Here is a 21,902-nt window from a genome sequence, read left to right as displayed (position 1 = left end):
GTGTATGATGGATTGAGGAAAAGTGTGAAGTTTTTTCGACTCAAACTAAGTTTTTAAATGATGGACGCTGCGTTTTCCTGGTTATAGAGAGGGATCATCCACATGTTGTCAGCACTCTTACATCAGAGAAACTGGGGGATTTTTTTTTGTAGCAACACATTGTACCATTCAGGTGACGTCTTTTTCCAATATCTTCAAAACAGGCCAAAATTTAATCTGCTGTATTCTGTATTACAACATGGATCCAAAGCAACAGAGTCCAGGAGTTTAAATGGGATGCCTGCATTCACTGAAAATATTTGGAGAATTAATTTAAAAATGAAAATCTCACAACTGAAATAAAGATAAGACGCAGAGTGGAATAAAAGCCTTTGTAAAAGAAAAAATGTCAAAACGAGCAGGTATTTGTTGTGTCAAATTAGACTTATTTTTAGTTAAATACATAGTATAAACAACTTTACAGATGATTGCGTTCTGATTTTTAATATATTTTGTGTCCATAACAGTGATTTTACAACTTTTTCTTGGATAAACACTAGATTCAAACTTTAATCTTTTTTAAAATCATGTCTGGATCCTTGCTTTGGGCACATCCTCTTGGTTTCATAAGAAGAACTGGACAAAGTCAGCATTGACTCAGTTTAGTAAACAGCTTATTTATTCCTTTACAAAATAGGTACAAATAAGTAAGTCTTGATTCTTTCACACAAACAGGAAATTTTCCAGATATGTACAAGAGTTTACCAAAAATAACGTGGTTCTAATAAACACATAGTTTTGTAAACAATATTTACAATCATCCTCACACTGAAATGTTACTTCCCCCATCTTTTTTACATCAGGAATATTGTCCTAGTATTTTGGCTAAAAAGCTGTAGTAGTAGTAGAAATGTCCTCCTGTGAAGTCACCAGAAACCATAAAAATCATTAACAAAATCACTTTAAATAACCATAACAGTTATTGTTGTGCTTATTTCTAAAACATGGTATTTTAGAGATAAAATCTATGAAAATGTGTTAAGCATAAAAGCCAATCCCAAAAAAAGAAATATATTAATTATGAAAAATAAGTGTATTTTGACAGAAATTGGCAATTTTGTTAAAAGACTTTCTTTTTTTTTTTTTTCTTCTTTTTTTTTTTTTTTGCTATAATACAGCGATAGCTGTTAGTTTTGGGTAAAATAGATATTTAAAAAAGTGCTGTCAAAATATACAATGCACAACAATTGTTTCAAATGCCACCCATATTTAAATAAATTTCAATATGAAGAGAAAAGCTGCATAGAGGCCAAGAAATTTAGTTAAATAAAACAAAAAACACGATGGATGATGTTACATAATACAATAAGGATTTATAAAAAATATTTTAGAAAAATGAAAAAAATTAAAAATAAGTCGAAGTAGAGACCAAGACGATACACAAAAAGACTCGGAACAAAATGGGAGAAAAAAAGCGGAATGAGTTTTGGTGCAAATAGTTGAGATGCTTCTTTCTATAGTTTCCAGAAAATTTTACAGTTTTTTTTTTTTTTTTAATTTTAGGTAAAAAAAAAAAAAACCCAAAACAAACAAACAAACAAAAAAAAAAAAAAAAAACAAGTGCTCTGCACCACAACGCTTCATGAATAACCTTTGTTATTTAGTCATCATGAAACTCTGGGTGGTAGTCGTAATCAGTAGACTAGTAAAAGTGTTTTTTCTCCTTATTTTAACCATCAGTGATTTACACATGATACAGACGATAAGGGTGGAAGATAAAGTAATGTCTCTTTTTACTCTCCTCACTTTGAACATGAACAAATCTTACCTTTTCTAACCAGCGTGTGGTTGGGATACTGCAGGACACAAACTCCAAACAACTAATTATAAAACTAATGTTCACATTATGTCTGTTCAAGAGAAAAATACTGACTCACTCAACAAGGGTGACCAATCAGAGGCGAGTGTCACATGCCAGCCGCAGTTCTGTTAAATGGCCTTGACGGAGGGGATGAGAGGGAATCTGCCTTATAACAATAATCTACAGAAAACTGCCTAAACTTGACTCTTTGAAAGTACAAGATTTTACAAAACATCAAGTTGTTTCATTATATTAACACATGAATCACTCCTTTTCATACAAAGCTTACATGTGATATAAAATATACATGCTGTAAAATAATTCAAATAGAACTATTTACACGTACAGTAGGGAGATGTAAGATGATGCTGTTATTTGGAATCTGTTTCAAGATTAAGTGTCGATGAAGAAATCCGTAAAGTCTCATCGATCAAGTTTAACTAAACTACATTCACTGAACTAAGTTCAACAAACAGCTTGTGGAGAAAACTGGAGACTGCATCAAGATGTGAAAATACAGTGGAGTGAAAAAGTGTTTGTCTCCTTCCTGATTTCTTATTTTTGTGCATGTTTGTCACACTTAAATGTTTCACATAATCACATAAATATAAATATTAGTCAAACACGATAGAAGTAAATGCAAAATCCAGTTTTTAAATGAAGGTTTTTACTATTGAGGGAGAAAAAATCCAAACCAACATGGCCCTGTGTGAAAAGTGATTGCCCTCTAACCCTAATAACTGGTTGGGCCACCCTTAGCAGCAACAACTGCAATCAAGAATTTGCAATGACTTGAAATGAGTCTTTTACAGTGGAGGAATTTTGAGCCACTCAACTTTGCAGAATTGTTATAATTCAGCCACTTTGGAGGGTTTTCCAGGATGAGCCGCCTTTTTAAAGGTCATGTGACAGCATCTCAATAGGATTCTGGTCAAGACTTTGACTAGGCCACTTCAAACTCTTCACTGTTTTTCTTCAGCCATTCAGAGGTGGACTTGCTGGTGTGTTTTCCACTTTTTCCACACAGGGCCATTTACCGTAGTTTGGATTTTGTTTTACCTTAATAAAAAACATCATTAAAAACTGCATTTTGTGTTCAATGGTTTTGTCTTTGATTAATATTTCAATTTGTTTGATGAGCTGAAAAATGTAAGTGTGACAAACATGCAAACAGAATAAGAAATCTGGAAGGGGCAAACACTTTTTCACATCACTGTATTTACTCTAGTAAATGTAATTCCTATTTTATTTATTGAAACTTCTGCCAACAATGTCAAACTGTTGGCAGAAGCTTCCCAGCTACCCAGCATCAAGTCTGGAATCAAGACCTGTGATATAAAGACATCCTTCCTCTGACAAATCCAACACAATGAACACAATATGGCCTTTAAACTGAGGCTCTATCTACACACCTTGAAGCTAAACAGAGAGCACATTGAAATAACAATTTGATTTTTATACTTTTTCAATCCCGCTCTCTTTCTTGTTAATCAAAGCTACATCAAACATCACTACAGTACATGGAAAGTGGAGACACAGAGCTGACACATTAGACCTGATCTGAAGGCACGTGGCTGGGAAGAAGGAGGCGGAGGAGGAGGTTGAGGTGGGCGCTGAGCAGAGCAGAGGCTACTTGAGCAGAGCACGGTAAAGGAGAAGGGAATGGGCGGTCTCTCTGTCCTGCTCCATGAAGAATATTAAGTCCCTGAGGTTGACGCGAGTGATGCGCTGCCGTGTGTATTGGCGAGATGAGGTGGACGGGACAGAGGAGCTGGCCGGGGAGCCAGCCGTGCTGCTGGAAACCTGGAAAAAAGAAAAGAGGTGCAAAGGTGAGATGGAGGGTACAGAATTTTTCAATAGTTTTCATGAACTACAGCATGGATCCTGAATCCTGGTCCTCGAGGGCTGGTGTCCTACATATTTTAGAAGTTTCCTTGTTCCAACACACTAGAATCAAATCCATGGGGAATCAGCAGACTTGTGCAAATCAACGTTTAGATCAACTGTGAAAAACCCAAGGGCTGCATCTCAGACGAAATATGGCTTGCTTAGAAGGATTGCAGAAAAAACAGAAGAAAACTTCTTCTTCTCTTTAAAAAGACCATGGTAGCACAGCTTAGGTTTACATAATTGCATCTGGAAAAAAGCAAGACATCTAGAACAACGTCCTTTGGACCGATGAGGTCAAAGAGGAGATACACCACATCTGGTGAAAACCAAATACAGCAAATAAGCAGAAGCACCTCATACTGACTGTCAAGCACGGTGGTGGAGGGCTGATGATTTGGGGTTGTTTTGCATCAACAGGACCTAGACACCTAACAGTCATTGAGTAGACCGTGAACTTCTCTGTATACCAAAGTACTACAGAGTCAACTCCAACGTGTCAAAAAAATAAATAAATAAAAAATCTACAGCAAATCTACAACAAAAAATATTAAATAGTGGAATTAAGGTTTAACCAATCAAATCCACACTTCAACCCAACTCAAATGCTGTGTTGGGAGTTAAAGAGAACTATGCAAGAATGTGTGTCCACAAACCTCAATGAGCTGAATCAATGTTGTAAACATTGGGCCAAAATTCCTCCATGAACATGTTACAGATTAATAGCGTTATCACAACAAGCCATTGCTGCTAAAGGTTTTCCCTTTCTTTTCTCTTTTTTTAAATGTATTTTATGTATTGTTGTTCATCTGAGGTTGTATTTACCATTTTTATGTCCTAATACATTAAACCTTAGAAATGAAAAGGGGAGTACTTTATCTTTCAGGTGACTGTACACACTGTGATGTATTGGCACCAAAAATATGGGATCATATCAACATCTGAACATCTAAGGATTCAGAAAGACATTTAAAATAAAAGTGATACTGAGTCCAGATTGAAGAAGAAAGTTTATACACCATTCAGTTTCTGCCATTAGGATGGGATTCAACATAAGTTTTTAAAGACTAAATGACATTGGTCTGTTACTACATGGTAGTGCTAAAAAACCGTTTGCAGGAACTAGGGACTTTTGGAGACCCTAGTTCCTGCAGAAGACCAGGATTCAATCAGTTCTGCAGAAGATATTTCACATTGAAAAAGGGCCAAGAAAAAAATGGAGGTAGTGATTTTAAGATAACCTGGAGAATTCAGGTTGCAGCTTACAGCAGTGAACTTTTCTGATTGGCTGAGTACTTTCAGTGTCTTATTTTCCATGGTTTCTCTCCCAGTCATCTCAGGTTCTTCAACTGTGGTTTGTTAAAGTGCTAACTATCAGCTGCAAAGTGGCAAATTAAGATATGAGAAAGCGAAACATTATGCAATCTTTAGCACTTAAATGTCGGCATTAGATATAATCACAAAGCTGATTATCCACACTTTAAAATAGGTGTGTAGGAATCGAACAGCTAATGAAGAACAGAGGGAAATATTTCAGTTTTGAGCTTCTAGCTAGCAAGTATGGTTGATTAGATCAGCAGCAGCTATCAATACTGCTGGTAACCCCCCCCCCCCTTAAAGACAATAATATGGGCTTTTGTCCTGCATGTGCTTCTTGTGTGAACAACAAAACAAAACAGCACAATTGTGCTCTTTTTCAGAAGCATTAAAAAGCTGGTCTGTTATTCGGGCTTCAATAACACTATTCTTTTCTTTGCATATATGTATTTCACAGTTTCTCTTTCTTGGAATCCCGCCTTACTTTTCTTTATGTGAAGAGAAATATCTTTGTTTCTGTGTTGCAGTCAAAGAGATAAGTTTCTGTGGTGAAACATATGAGTGTTTAGAAGCAAGCAAAACACTGTTTCCAATTCCCAGAGTGAAGTAATCTTTGCTGAATGGCAAACACATTGACAGTATCAATAGTAAGGAATGTTGTGGCCTCTAAGCATGTATACACCTCCAATTAAAAAAAATAATCCCTCTTGCAGAGCAGAAATTAGATCAAAAAGACACACTAATAATGTCCAGATCTTCAGGTGCAGGCTGAACCTTTTGTTTAAGTTTTTTTTTTTATTAAACCATTGAAACTAAGGCAGAGACAAACATTGGTGACATGCTCCCTACAGCCTGGGAAACCTTCATCTTAAATTAAGTGTGTTTTATGGCTCTTTACATTGCCTGGAATATGAACAGATTTTCCCTTTAAATAAACAAAGCTGCTGACATAGATCTGAGCCGACGTCCCACTCTGAAATGGAGCCCTTGTTGTTTGTGTTTGATCCAGGAAAAAGGAGAACGGTTAAAAAAAAAAGGAGTGTATACAGAGACCGATACAAATCAAGAGATGCATTTACATTTGAAAATGAGAAACACTGGGAGACAAATCCAGCAAGTGCCCACTTGAACCTAGGCAGAGAGAAATAAGACAGACATCTCAGTGAGGAACACCCTCTCACAATTACATTGATTGCACCACTCTGTAAACACACTGTACAGACAGGCCTTAATTGCAAACATATGATGGGTTTGAATTTACAAGAGCCAAACCAAAGTCCCTCCAGCACATGGCTTCTCATATTCTTGGGTTTGTGTGCACTGTATGACGATGCCTTGTCTCAAATTTCCCTCAGTACACTCTCTGACCCCTTGTTGCTGGATAAGGGAGGCAACTCAGGCCACTGTTCCTGCCAACTTACCCAAACAATATATATAATCTTTGGCTGCTGGTTGAGGGGCAACCGGGTACAGTCAGCTCATTGATGCCCTGGGCCACACCAGAGCCCTCACTCTGGGGAGCTACCCAGGCCTAATCAGGTCAATCATAGCTGACCACAAGTGAAAGATGGGCCTGCCTACTGCCATACCAATTACTGCCACTCATGAGTAACATCGATGACAGGGCCACAGACTTTACCAATCAAAGCCATCCATCCACCTAGACAGATGGGCAGTGGTAGCCACAGGCTGGCAGTCGGTGCTGGGGTGGTGCCGTGACCACAGTGGGTGATAGGGAGGTCGGGAGTAACAAGACAGCAAATATAGCCAAATATTGCTCCTTAGGTTTTTCCAGCTCTCAGAATGCTTATTGCCTTCAGGGACAAGAACATCCTTCAGTGATCAACATACAGGCAGAAAAGTCTCAGAGCATCACCCCTTCCCTCTCGCGCTATATGTTTTCCGCATAATAGTATGGTAACAGTAGTATGGTACGTAGTTGTCAGCATCTAAGGAGATTGATCCTCTTGCCAATGCATGCCAGAGATTATGTGGAGGACAGAGAAGACATGGGCGGAGTGTCAGTTAAAAACATAAAGTGAGGCATCAACGACCACTCTCTCCTTGTTGACAGCAATTACACAGTAATCACGTTTTAAATTGAATAAAACACTAAATTGCAGGCTTGGTGTAAAGTCATGGTGGCTAAAAAGAAAATGAGAATTAGCAAGAGAGCAGAGTTGCAAAGAGACAGAGGGGCTGAGCAAAAATAAAAGTCTTAAAATCAGAGGGCCAAGAAAGATCCATGAGGCAAAAAACAGCATCTGTCATTTTATCTGTGATGGGCGCTCGGAGGCTTTATGTCATATGACATATCCATCGTACAAAATGCACAGGGATACTTCAATACATCTCTTCAGACGTTTGACTTGTTTTGAGTGGGGGACACAGAAAGAAAAAAAAATACAGCAGAAGACAGAACCTGAGGAGAGGAGAGGTTTTAAAGCTGGTCTGCATGAAGGTTTCTTAAATATATGTAGTGATCAACAACATGCCGTCGACAAACAAGACCGTATGCTAATGCATCAGACACGTTACTGCACGCTATTTCACTTCATCTGCATGCAGAAACAGCAAAACCTTTTGTGATCTGTGTAGCTGACAATTAGCATTAACAGAATAAAAACAGAATTCCTTTCGCCCATTTGATATCAGTGCAATCAGACGAATAAACACAAATATTTGTAATTTTTTCTTGAAAACTTATGTAAGATTATGACAAACTATATATCTGGCACAAATACCTTTAAAAATAATATTTAAATCACATAAAATAGCTAAATTCTAAAGGCTATCCACCATTCTAAAAAAGTCTGGTGCTACACAGTCTTTTCAATTTCAACAGAACTGAGAAGCAGCCATTTGCACAAGGTTCACTTGGGATCAGATTTCACTGGAATGACATGTTTGGACATTCATTTATTGTCTATGATAATTAGAAGGTAATGAAAAAATAATTTAGCCCTAAAAAAAGCTGAAACAAGTGTTTTTCTTTCTTCCTTTTAGGACTCCTCTTCAATAGTGCATGGGCAGCTGTGCCTTTAAGCATCTACAGTCTGAATTTACATTCACTTCTTTATTGTTTAAGAAAGGGAAAGGGGGTGAGCAGGGGTTCTTGCTGATCTGTGGCTTTGAACCCTGAGTGGCACCTGTGCCTTGATGCCGGAGCCAATATTGGATTTGGCCCAGGTCACACCTTAGGGCGGTGGGTTAATGGCCCACTTTGCCAAGCATACAGAGCTGCTCGGCCCTGCGCAGTCCAACCTGCTGTCTCAGCACTCCACACAGCACAGCAGACAGGGTGCGGAGGGTGCGTGGCGAGGGAGTGTGTGCTGTATGTACTGGTATGTGACAACACACCAGCCAACACACTATGTTAACTAAAACGTCAACACTGGAGAGAAAGCATTGCTCAGCATTTGCGTTTGAGGATGGAGACTAGCCCCATGTTGGTTTGAGAAACAGATAAGCTGCCTGTGATGCAACATTACTCTATTGTTGTTACTACTTTGATGCTGAAAAATCCGTTTAAAGTCTGATGTCTCTGCTTCAGGCAAGGAGGACATATATAGCACAACAGAGACAGACAGTTGACAAGCTAAACAAAGGAGTGAAGCAAAAGCTGAAGCAGGTGGTGTTTTTTAAAAAGTTAAAACCAGGAAGGAAACTAACAACAGCTACTGTTCAAATACTGATCAACTTTCCATCTCATGGCCACCATGGGAAAAAGCCAGGCAGTCTTTGAGCTGGTTGTATTTGCTAAGGAGAGTTAGTGAGTAGACATTTTAACCTGGTGGTAGCAGGTAGTCCTGATAGACCTCCTCTTACTATGGTAACCTGAGTGACTGACACTCCAGCATCCATTATGTCTGACTAAAGGACACACTATCTAAAGTAGTGGCTGTTTGAATGGCTGGCTGTGAGCCTGACTAACTGGCTCATTTACTGACTGGAGGACTGGCTGCCTGGGTTGACTGACTATGTGCCAGGAAGCAAAGCTTTCCCACATGTTCTCCTCCATGCTGCATTTCAGTCGAGGAACGCCGCCTCGTCCCTTCACAGTGTTTACAGTGTGTAGCCCAGCCGTGGGAGTGCAGCCCCGCTTCATCTCCACACTCGGCCTGAAACGCCTCTCCTACGGCCGCCATTAATCAGCACCAGAGACTTTCTCTCTCTCCCTCTCTCTCGCCTCTCCCTTTTTCTCGCTCCTCTACGCCCACAGACATGCTGGATGAGGCCATTTTGAAAGAGTTAACAGATGTCGGCTGATTTGCCCCGGGCTTTCTGACATTGCCCGAGTGATGTATTTGATGTGGAGTTTATTCAGCTCTAATAAACGTATAAAGAATTAGAATAATAATTCACAGATGCACATACTCAGATTATATGCCGGAGCCTCTCTTTGAAGCAGACAAGGCAGCCAAGATTAACAGAACCAGGGGAAAAGATAAAAAGGGGGTTTTGGTTTAGCCCGCCGATAATCACAGAGGTCAGAATGGACTAGTACCGCAGCTTTGACACAGATGGCCTTTGTTTCTATCTTTTTATTTGAAAAGCCTAAATAGGATTTTGGCACTGCCACCATGCTTTCAAAAGCAGAGGTGAGAGAAGCACATTTGCTACATCCTAACATGCTTTTGATAATTATTTGTCATTATTTTAAAAGGGAAACCTTAAGGTCATATGGTTATATATATATATATATATATATAAAGGGATGGGTGTGATTGTTGCAAACGGGAAAAAACAAACAAAAAATGAGAGAATTACTTTCAAAACAAACTACTTCTATACTAAACAACAACAAATCTCAAAAATGGTCTGTGGTAGAGTATCTTAATACCCACATAAACCATAAAAACAGCTACACAGCTCCATGGCAATGCATAGCAACCGTGCAGAATTTCAGTCAAGGAGAAAGAAGGCAAAAAAACACCTTATTACTTCTAACTCCTGCAAGCCATTTTGGTCTCCAAAGGTTTTAGAGCGCCGCAGGCCATGTGTCTGCAGTGTTTCGGGAAATGACTTGCCTTCGCACGAACACTGCTATGTTCTGCAGCACTGCTGCCCCCAGCATCCCCGCTCAATTTCTGTTTAACCCCTTCCTGCCTTCCCTCACACTGACTCACTGCAACAGAGAGCTCACACCCAGCACAATACTGTCACATTGTTCAGTCTCCTACAAACCAAGGCGAATCAGACCAGATTTTTCATGAGTTAACACATTAACTCCACGTCTAATTTGGCTACTTAAGCATGTGACGGCTCTAAACGAAGAAGGTGCTGGAAAGGCTTAAGGTTGCACAGGGATGAGAAAGATGAAAATAAAAACCCCTGCTCCATTCCACTTGATCTACCACAATGTGCGACACAGTTTACACACTTGAGTGTGTATCAACGGTGGATTAAATCTGCAAACTCGTTGACACAACACATAATTAAAACATCTTGCTCGAGGTTAGGAATTTTCTAATTAGTAGTGTACTGACAAAGCTGCAATTCCATCGCCCTGAGTTTCAAAGTCCACAGGTTACTGCTAAGATGAAAGCCGACCCTGGAGCACAGTTCTGCGGGGCTGCTCATACAATTCCTCAGAAGACAGTCACAGGGTCACCAAGCTAAACAGTGTGCTGCACCCGGAACCTTGCTTCCAAACAAAGAACTTCAAACTTTGCTGCCTGGAAACACAATCTTGCTTTTGTTTCCCCTCTCTCTTTCTTTTCAACCTGCGAGAAACAAAAGATTGTGTGAAGGCAGCCATAGGAAGAAACCAAAACATTGTTTTGAATCTGTTTAATTAAAATGCTGAGCCTGGCTAGCTGAACAACTTGTAAAATACTACAAAGGCTTTATTAGGTGGGTCTTTGTAACCTTAGATGGAAAAACCATTTATGATTGTGTTTTTGTTCACATACTGTCAATTGTTATCTATTAAACAGTTGGAAATCCATACTGTTTACAGTCGGAACAGTACCCTATCAAAAAAGCAGCTAACATATCAACAATCCAGACAATTTTGTTGTTGATTAGATTAACAAATCACCTTAATTTGTGGATCCTGAGCCAGTCAATAATCACCAAAGCAACACACTTCTCTCTGGTGTTATCTAAAGCGAGAACATGAGTTGGTGAGATCCTGCCAACAGCTTGCCTGAAAACCTCGACAATTAACACAGGCCAAGTATCTTTGACTATATAAAGTATCAGAAGTAGAACTTTTCCAACATTAAATATTCAAGGCGTTTCATATATAAAATGAACCCAATTAGAGTTAAAATAGGAGAAGTGTAATGAGTCTCTAGTCAGAATGCTTGTCTTCAGAACTACTCGCTAATGAGCCCTTGTTGGTTTTACTTTACTTTCAATGGTGTGGCACTGTCATTTCTGCTGGTTTTTAATTTTTAATTCAAGTTGAATGAGAGGGTGGTGACGGAGTTAATAATCAAGGCACCAGGGTGTTTTGCAGCCGATGGATAGCTGGGAGAAGTTGCCAAATGAGGCTCGTGGTCCACCCTTTGATGTCTTTCCGGAACACTTCAAGTAGGAACCACCAGTTAACAAAAGCCTATCAGTTTAGAGTGGAATCGAACATAAATGACCACAATAAGGAGAACGCATCCGGAAAATGGCCTAATTAGGGAAAAGAGAGGGCTGGCAAAACAGTAGGGCACTGAGCTCATACACACTAAGACACTGACTTGAGTATGAGATAAGGCACCAAAAGACAGCACAATGGATCCCACTGCTCTGCAGACATGCGCTCCATTCTGAGCTGTCAGGCTTCGCATAAATCCTCACATGAGCAGTGACACATTTCACTTACAAGAAAAAGAACACACCACGGGGCCACAGCAGCCATGCAGGCAGGGGAGATTAGAAAGCGCATTTATGGCAGTGATTTGCACTATATATTGGCCCTTGATCTGAAATTGATGTTAATGGGGCCGTTTTTGACATCATCTAGCCATCACAGGCTCGGTTCCAGTGCTGCTGACACTGGTCCCTTTGCACCTAACGTGGCGCCTGCTAAGTATGAGCGTCAGGAAAGCGGCTGTCTGTAGAGCAGTTCTGATTAAAATCTATGCTCTTCAGGGAAAGGGTAGAGTTTCATGTTTTATATAGATGACCCAGAAAGACCCAAAAAAAAAAGACTGATAGTGTCTCTGAACATTTTGTGACCCCCAGTGTCAATGTTTTTCATTCAAGATGCAAGAACAGGAGGCGTAGATTCTTCACAGCTATTCCGAAACAATTGTCTGTAAGTGTCAGGGCATTGATGATATTAATGCAAAATTAATCTAAATATCCTACTTATACAATGACTTCTACTAGTTTTAATTATAAGCAGGGAATATGGCACACTCGCAGTTTAATGTCAAACTAAAAGTCATATAAAAAGTCATCAATTATCAATTTGGATGGTTAGTGGGGGTAAAAATGGCAGGCAGCATCGCAAAATTTGGATTCAGTTAAGGAGTTCCTCATTATAGGTATGCTGGCAGTTTCCTGGAGGCCTCATTCCTCCCATCAGATTCCTCTTCCATGGACCCACAAGGCTTTCTTCCTACCTGCACAGCAATTTGGCAACCTGCTGTAATATACCACATACAACAGCATCCTTTTCCAAGCAGCTGTGTGAGTATAAGTGTGTGTGTATAGAGTGCTTATCTACATATTGACTTGGTTTAAATCCACACCCTTGTCTGCCACAATAATTACATATCTTGTAAAAGGAAGTACTCAATTCTTCCTGCACCTGAGGCGGGCAGCTGCAGGATGTTGCCCATCGGCGCCCTGCAAACACACCTCCGGCACTGCCTGGTATCCAAACAGCTTCAGCATACACCCAGAGCCATTACCTTCCATGGTGTAATGGCGTCTTTTTATTAGATTCCAGCTGAAGAGAAAATGGCAACGCAAGAGCGGGTAAATGTGTTTCTATGTACTGCAGGAACAAAGCAGTTGGGATGGATCGAACAGGTAATAAAGACAGCTGGAGCTTGTTTTATGCTTGTCTACAAGTCAGACAACAGGCATAACAGCACACACCTCGATATAAATGCATCCACAAACACACAACAAAGCAGCCACCCTACAATAGGAGCTATGTTTTCATTTTGTGCGTACTTAAAAAGTTGCTCAAAACTGCCCGAAACTCTGGCTTGACATGCAATTAGAACACTGATTCGGGTGATAGAGGCCACATCCAGCTATTCATAACTCCCTCAAAGTTCTATCAGTGGAGGGCGTTCATTAGTCCAACAAATACATAATTTATGCCGTCTAAAAAATACATGTGATCATGACTCAAATTGGGAATGAGAGCCACAGAAACATTTGAGTTTCCTTGGTGTTGCCAGTTCTTTGTCTAACCTATTTTGGGAGACAATAGGTAAGACTGCATGCCAACAGTAACAACCAAAGCAACAAAGGAAGTGTTCAACATTTCCAGCTAAACGGGCAGGCATGTAAAGCAGCACAGGCGCCGCAGCTTTTATCCTGTCGTCATTCAACACTGATAACATCCATGTGAATGGTGATGTCTGAATTCTGCTGAGATTATTTGTCAAAAACGCCTGAATTTCACAGTTAATTGGCCTCCCTAATTAGCACAGGATGTCGAATTCCCTTTGCAGTCAGTGTGCTAAATGGTAAAGCTTTAGCAAGCGGATGCCATTTCTTTTTCGTTTGAGCAGAGACTCCCTATGCAAGCTGAGCTACTCTGTACATTACACACTCAATGATCGATTCTAAATCTTAATTAGGGAAACGACAAACAAGCAAGGGGACTTAATGAACTGTGTACCTTGTCAAACAGCTGGCTGATTATATTTATTGAGATATATGTTAAATTTAATGATTTGAGCAATTAACTGTTAGACCCCCACTGTAATCTCTGAGGGACAAGGGGCCAGGGAGGCAAGCACCGGGGCCATCGACCTAATGGAAAGCAGATGACAAATATTTGTCATCCCCAGAGTGCTGAAACATGCATCAGCAACTCAGAAGACCTTGCACTCAGAAATAAAGATGTCACGCCAATATCACTCCCCTGTGTGCTTCCATTTAGCAGTGCTGGTTAACACGGTTCGGTTGGTGTAACAAGACTTGTTTCAAGCACTCAGCTTTTCTGGGACCTCGTTTCATTTAATGATGTGAGATGCTCTGTAAAAACAATACAGAAACATAACAAAGATATCTAAAAGTGGGCACAGCCTTTATTATCAGCGTCTTTTTTTTTCACGGCCATACATTTCTATTTTTTCTTTTTTTCTAAATTGGTCAAATGGAAAGCAGAGAAAAGCGAGAAAAAAAAATTAAGCTGAGCCGAAAAGTGCGACTTGGATTTAATATTTTATAATTGCCAAGGGACATTCTAAGATCAATGAATTTTTGCCCGGGACGCACATCAGAACGAGATGTACTTCAGTCTTTTTAGGGAACACTGGTCTATTTAATTCCAGTGTCTGATGCATGTGAAATATGCCTTCCATGGCCTCCTTCTTCTTCCCCAGGCACTGCTGCAGGCAGACATTACCACTTTTAATGGGCCGCCATGAGAAGAGGCAAGTCAGCCAATAACCCATCCTCACTAATGGATTGCTTTGTTTGTTCTCTTTCACTATTTTCTCAAGCTAATTTTAGATATTCTGTTTTCCTGTTATAAGACAAAATATTTGAAACTATATCACAACAATTTTTAAACAAAAAGAAATAAATGACCCTCAAAATGAGAGACAGAAGTGGAGCATTATTCATATCCATGGGCCATCTCTGTCATGTTAAGTAGCTGGTGGCTTGTCCGGGTTATGGAGCAACTTCTGTGCAACTGAGAGTTAAAACAGGGTCCATCTCAGTGGGAGACTAAGAGAAAAAAGAAGTAATGAACAGCTCTGAGAGTCCAATAATAGAAGCGTTTAACAGCAGTAGCTTTTAGTGGTTGGAAAAATCAACTATTTGATTTGCTTGTCACTGGTTGCTGATCTAGCGAACAGTAACTATTATATCTCATGTCGAAGTTTAATGTTTTGTTTTTGTATACGGCTTCCTGGGAAGTTTAATCTACTCCAATCCACTACACAGTTAATCTGATGAGCATTGTTGGACAAACATTCCTGGTTCAAATATCCAGCAAATATCTGTGGTGATGATAGAGGATAGAAATACTTGAATAACATGTTAAGGTGCTTTTTTGACAGGCTCCTTCAGCTTCTGAAGAATGATGGCAGCTGAAAATCAAGCACACTGAAAAGGTAATAAAATCTATATTATTATCAAAAATTAAAATAAGAACATGTAGAGATAAGATATAAGACAGAATGTAAAAATGGTGCTCAATTATTTAGTGCTGAGTTTTAAACACTGAGGAGGTGCATACAGGATGTGGGATGTACACATGCATGATAAAAAGTCCTGAATCAGATTCTGCTCAAACTCAAACTACTCTCTATGTTGGCATTTCTGCCATCTTGCTGCTGTATTTTGCCTACTCCATACATAATACCACCGCTCCTCCTCTCTCCTTGGCATTCCTCTCCCCCCCACCAGCTTCTAATGAAAGATCTTTTCCAGCTTTTTCTTCTTTCTTTCCCCAGGATTAAACCTTGACAGCTGACAATGAAGCTGACAGAAGACTTAAAGTCAAAGGAGAGCCAACTTAAAATACACAGCAAGAGTGAAACGCTTCCATGTACCATCAGTTCTGTGTCACACAAGGCAATCAGGGTTAAATGCACCAGCGTCACAGGAAGGTACACAAAGGTACAGGAGAAGTAAGCACAACAGAAAGAATTCTCTGGTCTCTCCAGGGCCCCACCTTGTAAGTTTCAGAAGCTCTGTGTTGACAACTTCATTTGCAGCTTTTACGTTCTAAAATTCTCAAATCGTTTGATAACATTATTACACGTTATGAATCAAAGACTAGGGGGTGAGTTTCCATCTCCTCCAGGATGGAGGAAACACAAGTTACAGAACCGCAAAGCAGTGATTGAGGCATCTTCTCTGTCTGTCCCCTATGAGAAAGTGAAGGCGTAGGATGAGGAGAGTGGGTTTGCACAGTGCGGCATAGTACAGCATGGGGCCCACAATGTTGGGCTGTCCCCACGTCCCTGGCCAGCAGGCTAGCTAGAGAGCCAGCCATTATTGTTACGCCTCCATAGCAGTGAGGCAGAGGGGGAAAAAATGCAGCAAATTTCATTCTTCAGAAATTTAATTATATCAAGATTAACAAGGGAGGTAATTAATTTCTTTAAGATGAGTATCTATTAAGTGCCTGAGGCTCAACTTTGTTGTCAAAACTGTATATTTAACCATTATTTCAGGGCAAACTTTTACAGGCAGAAATGAGGGGAATCACTACTTTACCATGAATATGGATATATAGACACTTCTTATCTAAATAAGAAGATTACAGTATTAGCATTACTGTGGATATTAATGCATATGTATAAATGTAATTTCTAGGAATCAATCTGAAAAGGATTGTAAAAACTATGAATCATATTTATGTAAAATCATTGGTTGAATGTATATTGTAGATGATTGTTTTGAGATTCTTTGTAGTCTTCATGTAACTTTAATAGCTGTAGATAACTGGAATAAGTGGCCGATAAGACCAAACCTTAAACTAACTCATCAAAAGCAGAGACATGTAGGCTATGTGATCATTTCTGTTTATTCTCAGTCGGGGGTTCAGAAAGACAAGGAGGTGATGGGTTACTTTTATATGAGCCAAACAGAGTTTTCATTGAATTCTCTGGAAGATCAGGGTGCTTGAATTTAACAGAGCCAAAAGTAGACCACACATCTGCTCTCAGACACCCAAAGACCATTCAGCTATTTAGAGATCCTAAGTAACAATTTATTTAATGCTATTCTATTTCTTCATTTCCAAGACATCATTATCCACAATAATATAGAAGGAGAAAGTTTTTAAAAAGGAACAAAAGCTGTTAGCCAATTCATTGCAGCAGCTCATTAAGTTTCAGCTAACATCCACCCATCCATCCATCCATCCATCCATCCATGAAGGGTTGCAGGGCAGCTGGAGCCTAACCCAGCATTTAGCAGGTGAGAGGCAGGGTACACCCTGGGCAGGTCACCAGTCCTCTCAGCTAACAGTTTCATGTTGTCTCAATGACTGTTGACTCTGTTTATCCCATTTAACTGAGTATTTATTCACTAATTAGCAATGTTAGCATGCTAACAGGTTAATAAAAAGGTAGTGAAATATCTACCAAACATCAGAAGCTAGAGCTGTTACCAGTTAGCTTGTTAACACCGAAAGCATTAAGCTAATGTTAGCATTGTACACACATATTTACTATGCCTACCTACATGTCAACATTTATGCCAAAGTTGCATTATTTGCCGTTTTAGCTCTGATTTATTTATTATACCTACCACGTAGGCTTATTAAAACTTTAAAAACTTTCTCCAGGTCTTGCCTCAGTGGCATTATTTTTTGGTCTATGGTATTTTAAGGCAATTCAGGTCATATATTTATCTATTGTATTACTGACATGTTTATGTTGTATATGTACAAGGTGTTCCACTTTTAAGTGAAAAAAATTGTGTGAAAAATAAACAAATATATCTATCTCTTCATGTTAATACTATAAATCCATTTAAAATACTTTAACCTATACTGCAGAGTATAAACCACTACTGAGCATAATAGTGCTCTGTATTGTATTAGGGAAGGGAAAGCTGGCAAAGTGCACCGTGTTAAAGCTCTAAGAACTTATGGCAACCAGCCAAGGAACCCCTGTAACCATTGTGAAGACTCAACTCTATCTCTTTTGTGTCCTCACTGGAAATACTGAATTGCCTTGAGATGTAAAGTCAAACTAACAGTACAATCTTCTTGACATTATGAACCAATAGCAGCCTTTCTGTGCCCTCTTTAATCATATTTATGTAGCATATTGAGAAGGGAAACACACATGAATGCTTATGCTTCATTACATCCTGATAAAAGCTATTGTAAAGTCATACTTCAGATCCTATCCTGAATTAATCCTGATTAACGGTCAAATAAATACATATAAGCAACAGCTAATCAGCAGTTAATGTCAGAGTACCCAGTGGATTTAACAGGAGCCTCCATATGGTTAACACCAAAAGTGAAGCTCCACCTGTTTTGAAATAAATAAAGACGGTTGAGTTAGCTGTCTTTTTCGTCAAACATTACACCAAACAGACGCTGGGTAAAGAGGGGACAGAGATGGAAGGGAAAAAGATGGTAGGAGGAGCTAGTGTTTTTCCTCATGCTGTCCCTTTGACCAGCACTCACTTGGCCTGTCTCCTTCTTAACCAAACAGCCTGGTTGGTCCTAGTCCTCTGAGTCCTCAGCCCACCCCCCAACTCCGGAACCCTCATACTCTCTGGGTTTCCTGTTTGTCTGGTTGAAGACCTGGCCATTTTACTCCCAGGCGGCACATTGGGAGGGACACAGGGGAAGGAGGGGTAAGCGAAGGAGAAAAGCATAAGACAGAAGGACAGAGGGGAGGTTGGCGGGAAGAAGGCAAAGGGAGAGACACTGAACACTCCCGAGTTGGGATTGATTTACTTCATTAACCGAGATTACAAGTTTAACTTACAAACCAGAGGTCAAAATTTCTCATTAACAAGGGGACCGTGGAGAACCTCGGGGCTTGGAGACCACTCTTATTACTGACTACACATTTCAATCTGTCTTTGATGTTCCATGTCTGCCTTTCTACCCCCTCTTTTCCCCTCCTATTTTTTGGCAGCGAGGTTGATTTTAATTGTAGCTATAGAACAGAGCATAGTTTGCCTGTAAGCCAGCCTCCACATCTGTAGTGAGTGCAGCTTTAGTGATATTGGGTGCAGTCCATAGCTTGGGGCTAATTTTAATGGTCCCCCCCTCCTCCTTCTCCCTCCTTCATTGGAGACTCAGATTGTTTTCCACGTGATTCCTGTTAATTTAGCTGGAGGAAAGGGCATCAGTTTTCCTTGTGCTTTTCCCCCCTCTCTCCCCATGCCTCTCACTCTATTGCCTCACTCCTTCTTTCTGATCTACAGCCTCAAAGAAAGAAGGTGAAATGAATTCAAATGGAAAAATAGACTGTGCTCACTATTAAATTACTTGCCTACCTTTGTCCCTAGCTTTGCGCCTGGTCGAGACAGATAGGAGAAAACCAGTATGGCTGTACAAACTGGGGCAATTTAGCTGCTATTGTCGCTTTTACGTCAACAAACAAAGCTCTTCCTTTGATGTGATAAATGGCCTAAGTGCCTGGATGATAACTCAGAGCTCATAAATGTGTCAAGGATGTTTCAAAGCATTGAGGATGCTATACACTGCAGGACACTGTGCATCTAGGCACATTTTACATCTCAGAACCTTTTATGCTAAACACAGATGTGCAGAGGAGTCTATCTGTATCTCAAAGCAAGCAAAACAGAGCCCAACCAATTTAGACAAGATTCATCAAATAGGAGGAGAGCAGATCACTACACACAAAAATCAATGTAGGGGAAATGAAACAGCAAAGTGTTCAAACCATGTTTAATATGTGAAAGGAGAGAAAATAATGGGTGTGATAAGAGTAGTCATTTTGTATATGGCTATATTTGATAGTCCGTCTCCCATCCCAGACTCACTTATCAAAATCCACCTTTTAATTTTATTTACTCTATTTACAATCAACAAATGTTGGCGTGTTGGCTTGAGAGCAGCCAAAATGTCACACATTTTCCCTACTGTATGCTAAAGCTGTTACCAATTCATATACTGTATTCTTCAGTTGCAGCAACAGTAAATAGTAGCTACTCGCTGAGGCCCAAAGTGTATAAAAAGAATGAAAGAAAAATAAGCTAGTAGTAAGGATCATACATTAAGACTTAATAAATGTTCCAGTAATTCTACACCTTTTTTTCCATATCAAACAGGGCCAAAGTTTAAAATAAGACAGTAAACTTATGTTTAAGCAACCCCTCTGAGGCTGAGTTAAGATCAGCTTGTCAAATCATCCGCTCCAGGCACAGCACACACACCAAGTCAAACTACTTTCCCAAATTAAGAACAAAAACCTTAACTGATAGGTTTGCATGTGTTTGGTTGAGGAAGTGATTACAAGCGCTGGGAGCTGGGTCTTTGTAGGCTCCCAGAAAGTGACCAATCAGAGGAGGGAGGATGGCTTTTAAAAACCCCAAACTTTATGGTACATTGCGCGATTCAGCCAGGGGTACAACAGGCATTACTAAATAAATTAAGATTTAATTTTGAACAGTAAGTCGTACAGAGCTGCTCTGGTGAAATCTGAAAAAATATAGAGCTGGGAAGAGAATAATATGTCTGCTTTTTAAAGACTTGTGTGTGTGTGTGTAGTGGGTGAGGGTTGTACAGGATTAGAACTACTGAGCTTTGGGCAGAGTTATAGTGTGTGTGCTTTTGCGGCCCCTGCCTGTGCAGTGACCCACCACTGGGGCCGCAGCAGGACCTCTTCGGCAGGCCAGCCAGCAACCCCAGCCATTGGCTCCTTGGAGCTAATCTGCCCTGCGGAGCCCTATAAGACCCCCTTTGTTACCTCCTGCAGACTAGATCAGGCTGGAGACGGACTTTCCAGTCTTGACTGGCTATCGGTTTCACAGCCCATGGCGATCCACATCTAGGCACTGGCCCAAGTCCTGCAGAGCCACCATCAAATTAAAGGTGGGTGAATAGGAAGGGGGGAGGGTAGAAAAGGGGGTGGACTTAAAATTGTGTCACCTGAATTCCCTCACAGTTCAAACAAAGTAGAGGTGGAAAAAAAAGAAGCAGGAGGGATGGAATACTGTGGAGGAAGATTTCAACAGGAGCTCTGCCTCCCAGTGAACAGAACAGGAACTCAACAAGACCATTATCTGGCTCCTAATTTGAGCTCTGGCACAGCACTGAAGGGCTGCCTTTGTCTGGGATTAATGCGGAAAGCTCAGGATGCGATGTCAGAGGGAAATAATCAGCGTGGGCCCTTCATAACGTTGGCTGCTTGTGCTCCTGGCCAGGGCCCCCCGGCTCATTTCTGTGGAGATGAAATCTATGACAAGCCCCTCAGTGAAGCTGAGAGCAGGCAACAGTCCAGTAACACCCACAGGCCTCCAGGCATCCTGTGACCCCCTTAGAAAAGTCACATTCACTTTGCTCTGGAGAAGGGAAAGAGAATGCCGCAGGGGCTTTCAGCCCATGTGAAATGAAGAAATGTGAGGAGGTGAAAACGAAGTGAAAATAAGTTAAGATTCCTCCTCCGCCCCCTCTGCAATAACTCCAGAGGAGGGGCACACTATGACTTCATTATGCCTTCTAATTAAACGTATACAGGACATTAAGAAAAGGGAGGAAAATAAAGCATCATCATAATGTATATTCATGCCTTTGTTGTATAACTGTATTTAGAAAAGCAGTTTGAGAAGCAGCTTCTTCTTTTCTTTCTTTTTTTTTTTAATGCAGCAGAAGGTCGTGGGCTAATACCCATCAGGATAAAACATTCTGAAAGAGGTTGGCACTGTACTCAAGGACCAGAAGTAATGCCTTTATTTTGTTATTTATGCTTTTTTACTGGGTGCATTACTATGCTCTTCTGCAGCATACGGCTGCTAAGCAAAGGATGTGAAGATGCAATTCGATAAGCAGGTTATTAAAATGACCAATTGACATTCAAAATTCAGGCTTATTTTAGATTCATCATATTTACAGAGGAATATGTGGAATATAAATGTTTCCCCTGATGCCTAAAGGAAAATATGACTTGGTACAGCAACTGTGTGACTTCATGTATAACCGTCTGCTAGAGAAATGTGATACCTTAGTCGTTGCTCACGGAACCTTAAACAAGGGACATTTCAGCACAACAGT

At 40.2% G+C, this 21,902-nt stretch overlaps 1 protein-coding gene across 6 annotated transcripts in view; it reads right to left on the bottom strand.

Moving 5' to 3' along the window:
* Positions 1–636: 636 nt before the first annotated feature.
* Positions 637–21,902, bottom strand: part of LOC121643525 (transcription initiation factor TFIID subunit 4-like) — a 98,727-nt gene continuing 77,461 nt past the window's right edge. For 5 of the 6 annotated variants that reach the window (XM_041990990.1, XM_041990995.1, XM_041991013.1 and 2 more), the window contains one exon: positions 637–3,643. In XM_041990990.1, the coding sequence (XP_041846924.1) occupies positions 3,470–3,643 (174 nt within the window). In that variant the 3' untranslated portion in view covers positions 637–3,469. Of the gene's footprint in view, positions 3,644–20,649; positions 20,699–21,902 lie in introns of those variants that run through there. The other variant, XM_041991004.1, reaches the window with a different exon arrangement.

Source organism: Melanotaenia boesemani, chromosome 1, assembly GCF_017639745.1.
Source record: "Melanotaenia boesemani isolate fMelBoe1 chromosome 1, fMelBoe1.pri, whole genome shotgun sequence".
Classification (NCBI taxonomy): Eukaryota; Metazoa; Chordata; class Actinopteri; order Atheriniformes; family Melanotaeniidae; genus Melanotaenia; species Melanotaenia boesemani.
The sequence above is the reverse complement of the archived record's forward strand: the minus strand, read 5'-3'. Positions and strand labels throughout refer to the sequence as shown.